The 6,726-nt window shown below is 55.5% G+C and overlaps 1 protein-coding gene across 1 annotated transcript in view; it reads left to right on the top strand.

Moving 5' to 3' along the window:
- Window positions 1–408: 408 nt before the first annotated feature.
- LOC119369012 (disease resistance protein RGA5-like) overlaps window positions 409–6,726 on the top strand; it is a 12,364-nt gene continuing 6,046 nt past the window's right edge. The window contains exons 1-2 of the mRNA XM_037634091.1: window positions 409–495; window positions 753–1,616. Coding sequence (XP_037489988.1) covers window positions 796–1,616 — 821 coding nt within the window. The 5' untranslated portion in view covers window positions 409–495; window positions 753–795. The remainder of the gene's footprint in view (window positions 496–752; window positions 1,617–6,726) is intronic.

The following is a 6,726-nucleotide window of genomic DNA, read 5'->3' on the forward strand; positions in this document are numbered from 1 at the left end:
TTCGCTTGAGCTTCCCAAAAAAAAAGTCTTCGCTTAAGCAACGAACCAAGAGAGCAAGATTGAACGAACCAACCTGTGGTTGAATGGTTAGGTGGACAGTACTACCCTGGCCTATTAGGGTTCAAATCCTGATGCTCACATTTATTATAGATTTAATTCAAGATTTTCGGTGATACGCGCTCAGTGGGAGGAAACGTTTCTGTCGACTACAAGGCGTCTACGATGACTTTGTAAAATCTCAAGATGATATGCCAGCTCAGTCCTTCGTAGGATGCTCGTAAGGATATGGTGTACATGTGTGTTTATAGGGGTGAGTATATGAGCGCTTGTGTATATACTAATGTAAAAAAAAAAAGAGCAAGATTGAGCCTGCGTTCCCATAGAAACCAAGAGAGCAAGATTGATTGACCCTGCCAACTGCCGAGGCCTTCATTCCCCTCCACTGGCACCGTCGGAAGAACTTCCCGCCCGCAACGCTGTCGTCTTTGGGTCGAGGTCAGTCCCGTTTACTACTCATTAACCTGCATCAGGACGATGCAGCTCTCTTTGCATGCTTGCCTCCCTGATGCCCTGAAGAACGATTCCCATGTTTGGGGCATGCGCTTCAGGAATCCCTTTGTGATATCTCTTTAATCCCCTCGTACTAGTCTCTTAAAGAAAATATGACTTGATTTTGCTAACCACATGTTCCATGCGGTCCTTGTACTAGCCTCTTGACGTAACATTTGGGCTCTTTTTCTTGTGGTATTCAGATCCATGCCCGGTGGCCATCAACAAGAGAAGACTGAGTGAGCCATGGATCTGGCCATGGGGGCCATGGGCTCCCTCCTCCCCAAGCTGCTCGAGGTCATCAAGGACGAGTACAACCTACAGAAGGAAGTTAAGAAAAAGGTCGAGTCCTTCTCTGCTGAGCTGAAAGCTATGCAAGCTGCCCTTGGCAAGGTGGCAGAGGTGCCGCCGGATCAACTCGAAGACGAGACCAAGGTTTGGGCTAACGAAGTTAGGGAGCTGTCTTACGAAATGGAGGATGTCATCGACTCTCTCCTTGTGCGTGTTGTGGGCTGTGACCCCAACCCCAATGATGAGCAGAACAGGCTCGAGAAGCTCTGGGTCAGCTTCAAGAAGCTGTTTAAAAGGGGCAAGGCAAAACATCGGATTTCCACAGATATTGAAGAGATTGACAAGCAGTTGCAGAAAGTCGCCATCCGACACGAAAGGTATAAAACTCCTAATCTACCTGCAGCCACAAGGGCCACCCTTGATCCTTTCTTGGAGGTTCTCTATGGAGATAAGAAGAATATCATCGGCCTAGAGGAAGCAAGGAACGATATTATCAAGAAGATCACTGAGGGTGACTGTAAGCAACTCAAGACACTCTCTATTGTTGGATTTGGAGGATTGGGCAAGACTACGCTTGCCAAAGAAGTATATGATGCCCTTGCAACAAAATTTGAACACAAAGCTTTTGTGTCTGTGTCTCGGAATCCCGACATGAAGAAAGTATTAAGCGATCTTCTCTTTAAACTTGACAAGAAAATACATGCTAGTCATAATGCAGAAAATTTGGCAGTAGAGAAGCTTATCATCCTAATTAAAGAATTTCTTAGCAACAAAAGGTACGCCATTTCATTTATATTGTTGTAGCATCCATAGCATCAATCCTGATTGTTGTAGATGCCATCCACGCAAGATACATCTATGCAGCATCCACAGCATCTATGCAGCATCCATATATTGGCTATTCATCACCCTGGGTGAGGAATATTTATTCTTGACCCCCTCTATTTTAAACATCAATGCACCGTAATTTTACGTTCCGTAAACTTTCTCTTATTTCAAACGTAAAAAGAGAACGTAAGAAAATATATATTCACCGTAAAAAATATGTTATGTCATGTAAAATTACAGGCGTAAAAATATAGTGTAAAATATACATAAAAAAGATTTTTTTTTGGTCTCCTATATTTTTCTTTTCATATGCCAAACTTTACATAGTGAATCAATATGAATGTAACTATTTGTATTTCAAATGTAACAATATATTCATCACCCAGGGTGCAGAATAAGTTATTCTTCACCCGACGTAATCTTACGATCGCTTCCTAAATAAATTATGTTTAGAATATAAATAGTTACATGCATATTGATTCAATATGTAAAATTTGGTATAAAAAACAAAAATATAGGTTATAGGACCAGAAAAATCATATTTTATAGGACCAGAAAAAGTTATCCCTACATCTGTTTTGTCATTATGCCCTAATATGTATTCCCTCTGTTTCTTTTTACTTTGCATATAAGATTTGATCAAAGTCAAACTTTATTAACTTTGACTGAGTTTATAGAAAAAATATCAAGATTCACAATATGAAATCAATATTGTTAGAAGCATCATGAAATTTATTTTCATACTATATAATTTTAGTATTGTAGACGTTGATTTTTTATCCTACACAGTTGGTCAAACTTTACAAAGTTTGACTTTGACAAGATCTTATATGCAAAAAAAAACAGATGGAGTATTAATCAGTTCAATAGTCAAATTTATGCAATTTTGTAAGGGATAATGAAGTGTGTTTATGAAGTTCTGTAAGGGGTAATAAGCGGATCATTAGTTGGGTTAGAGGTGAGTGGAGGGGGCAAGAGAAAAATTGCAACAGGCTGCAATGATGGACCCGTGAATGACTGAAGCCTCTGAAGATTTGTGTGATGTAGGGATACTATGCGCTTCAGGAATCCTGACAGGCGACAGCTAAGGCTCTAGCTTTTGTCCTGGTTTTGAGCATACTGTTTTGGTTCAGACTTGTAAGACTGACGCTAGGCCAATTTGAAGAAAGTTGTGTTAAGTAGAGGACATACACTGGGCGTGTTAGGGCATCTCCAGCCGTTCGGCCCCCCAGGGCGACTAAATTGGGCATCCTGGGGGCGTGCCGGCGCTAGTTCGGCCCCTGGGGGCGAGCTAGCTCCCAGTCACGCACCCACGCGCCGACCCCAGGACGCGGTAAATTCAAACTTGGTCGTTCGTAGTCATCAGGCTCTCAAAAGACGCCGCAAATCCGGCTATCGGGCGTAGTCATCAGGCGTTACAAAAAAACAGAGCGCCGCCGCCTCGGCGGGTTGGTTCACTCGGCGGGGTTGGTCCCAGGTGTTGGCGGAGTTGGCGTGCGCGAGCTCGGCGGTGTCGGAGCTGCTTCGGTGTTGGGCTGCGGCGGCGCGGCTTCGGCACTGTTGGGCGGCTTCCATGCCATTTGTTGCACGCCAACTGAATACGCCCCCAATGGTTCGCCATCGCCTTGGACCCGCGCTGCATGTAGACGCCTTTGAAGTAGGGATCGACGAGCTTCCGCTCGTCGAACTCGGCCTTGATGCGGTCCCAGTACGTCTCCAAGCTCTGGTTCGCGCTGGTGGTCGGGTCGAGGCAGACGACTTTCCACGCTTCGGCGAGGCATTCCTCCTCCTTGGACGTTCACTTGATGCGCGGCTCGCCCGACCTAGTCGCCGGCTTCTTTTTCTGGCGCCCCTTCGTCGGAACAGGAGCCGGCTCCACCTCCTCCTCCTCCTCGTCCTCCTCCTCCTCCTCGGGTTCCTGCGCGTCGTCGCCGTAGACGTAGCCGAGCTCGGCCTCCATGTCGCCGCTGAGGTCGACTACCTCGTCCTGGGTGGCGAACCCGGGAGACGAGGCGGCCGCGACCGATCCTGTCGCGATGATGTCGTCCATGTCGGCTCCCGTGTCGTCGGCGTCGCCGAGGTGTGAGAAGGGCAGCGGCCCACGGTAGAGATGGGGTGTCGGTGTGGTCGCGTAGGCGGGGGGCGGCGAGTAGTTGTATGGTGGGTACTGCACGCCGGCGAAGGCGGGCGAGGGCGTGCGCGTAGCGGGGTGGCCATGGGGGAAGGTCAGGTTTGGGTTGAACCCGCCGTGCGCGTCGCCGTTGGCGTAGCCGGGCGACGATGAACCCCATGGTGATCCGGCGCCTTGCTGTCCCCAGGGCGCGTACTGGTGGGCGTGGCTGGCGACGGGAGGATTCATCCCCGCCTCGACAGTCGAGGAAGACGCCGCCGCGCGCCCCGCGTTGTCGCGGGCCTTCTTGGCTATCGCCCTGTTCCGCCTGTCGGCGGTGACTGCCTCTCGCCGCTGAACTTCCACCCTCCACTCGGCGTTCGACAAGCCCGGTGGCTTCGATGGCGGCGCCCTCGGCTTCCTCTGCTTCGGTTGGGTCACGGCGCCTGTCGCGGTCGCCGCCGCGCGCGGCATGGAGTACTTCTTCGGTGGCATGGCGGCGGAATGCGAGCGGTGGTTGGCGGGAGAAAGGGGGGAGAATGGCGGGAGCAAGGCGAGCGAGCGGGAGAGAAGTGAGAAAAGCGGCAACAAAACGGCAGGAAAAGGCCCTTCGGTCGCCCCCAGTGCGGGCCCACTCGCCTTTTTCGCTTGCGCCGGCTCCCCAAGCGCCCCCCCAGGGCGCCGGGTTCGGCCTGGGTCCGCCGGCACCAGTTTTGGCCCGAGCCGGCGAAAAACGGGCTTCTGGGGGCGCGACTTGGGCCTTTTTTCGGCGCCGGCGCGGCGAAATCGCCTGGGGAGGGCCTGTTGGGGGCGCGGCTGAAGATGCCCTTACACACACAATTGCTGCACGGTTGACCGAACACGCAGACACACGGCTATTCTGGGACAGTGTTAAGATGGAAAGTATGGATGCACATTGCTATATTTGTGTGTATAGCAAACTAGGGTGCAGCCAAGGCTGCCTTCTGAATCGAAAAGATTCAACTTTTCTAGTTGTGCTTTTGGGTGGAAGTGAAGGTGTTGAGTAACGTGATTGTATTAGGAAAGACGAGATAGATTAGGATTTATTCCGGCTTGTCTTGTATTCCAAGTTGGTCATTGTACTCCTATATATATGCCCACGAGGCTCAAGCAATACAAGGAACTATTCCATCAAACCTCTCTCTCCCTTCTAACATGGTATCTATCGCAAGTCGATCCTAAACTCTAGCCGCCGCCGCTTCCGCACCTGCGCGCCGCCCCCGGGGCGGTCGGCCTCCTTCACCGACCCGACGGCCTCCTTCACCGACCCGACGGCCTCGCGTGACAGGCAGCCCTCAAGGCCGTCGTCCGCGCGTCGGCCCGCCCGTCGCCCTGCGCCGGCCGTCACCGCCTGCTCCGACTGGGACTCCTGCATCACCCCGACCCGGCGGCCTCGCGCCATGCGTCGGCCAATCATAGCCGCCCTGCCGCCCACCGCCGCCGGCTTCATCTCGGACTCCGCCACCACCACGCCTTCACCGAGCAGCGTCCCCGACCTCGCGCGCGATCGGCTTGATCACCCGCTCGTCGCCGCGATCCGCCTCATCTACGCTGCGCGACCGACCTGGCCCGTCGGTTACGCGCGCCTCCGCAGGTCCCGTGAAGATCGTCCCCGAGTTCAGCGCGCCTCTCCACCGATTGAGCATCGGGCTACCGCTGCGTCGCCCCGTCGGGCCGCAGCGCCGCCGCCCCGTGGTTCTTCTCCCGGCTGCACCGACCCGCGTCACCGTTGTGTCGCCCCTTCGGGCCGTAGTGCCGCGGCTCGCGGTCCACCGCCGCTCCGTGGCTGTCCGCTCCAGGCCGTCCCCGTGGTTGCACCGACCCTCGCGCCGCCGCTGCGTCGCCCCGTCGGGCCGTAGCGAGCGTGGCACGCGGTCCACGCCGCCGTCCCGAGGCCGTCCCCGTGGTTGCACCGACTCGCGAACCGCCGTTGCGTCGCCCCTTCGGGCCGCAGCGTCGCGGCCCGCGGTCCCCGCCGCCGCCCCGAGGTTTTCCGCCGTCGCCCCGACCCACCTGCCGCCGCTGCGTCGCCCCTTTGGGCCGTAGCTCCGCGACCCGCGGTCCGCTCCGCCGTCACCCCGCGTCGACCTCACGTGGTATGCGCCGCGCCGTCTTCCTTGGCTCGGGAACGCCACCGTCCGCGCCAGTCTTCGTCACGCTGTCAGAGAGTCGCCTACTTCAAGCACCGCCGCCGCACTCCTAACCTAGCCGGCGCCGCCGCCGCCGTCAGGCCGCCGCCGCCGCTCTTCTTTGGCCGCCGCCGCGGCTACCTTCGTAGCCGCCGCCGCCGCCCGTCCACCCCGTTCGTCTTCGTCCAGCACCAGCCCGTCGCCAGCGTCGCCGTCATCTACCTCGACCACTTCGTCTACTCCGACCAACGTTGGTGACATCGGCCCCGCGCCGATGGACGCCGCAACCGTCGTCGAGTCCTTCTCTGCTGGCCTCTCCGACTTCTTCAACATGGCGTACAGCTTGTGCAGGTCCCAGTCTATGCGTGCCCGGTGCTGGCAACACCGCCGCGTGCCTTCGTCCACGATGTGTCCCCGGGCCTGGCAAGCCTGGCACGGCGCTTCGTCAACTTCGTCTTCGTCCGTCTACGCATGCCCGGTGCTGGCAACACCGACGCGTGCCTTCGTCTACGATGTGTCCCCAGGGTTGGCAACCCCGGCGCGACGTGTCGTCAACATCATCTCCGTCCTGGCGCACCACTACTTCGACACCACTGCGCCCACGACTAACTCGGCGCCCCCTTGCGCCCGCGGCTCCACGGCGACTTCCTCGACACCGGCCACCCCGACTCGACATCGACCACGGCATTCTTCGCACGGCTACCTCGACCACGGCTCCACCACACACGCTCTCGGCTACATCGACAAACGGCACAAAGGGCTACCGCCTGCTTGAGCAACCTCGTTGGTTTCCACTCC

This window comes from Triticum dicoccoides, chromosome 2B, assembly GCF_002162155.2.
Source record: "Triticum dicoccoides isolate Atlit2015 ecotype Zavitan chromosome 2B, WEW_v2.0, whole genome shotgun sequence".
Taxonomy (NCBI): domain Eukaryota; kingdom Viridiplantae; phylum Streptophyta; class Magnoliopsida; order Poales; family Poaceae; genus Triticum; species Triticum dicoccoides.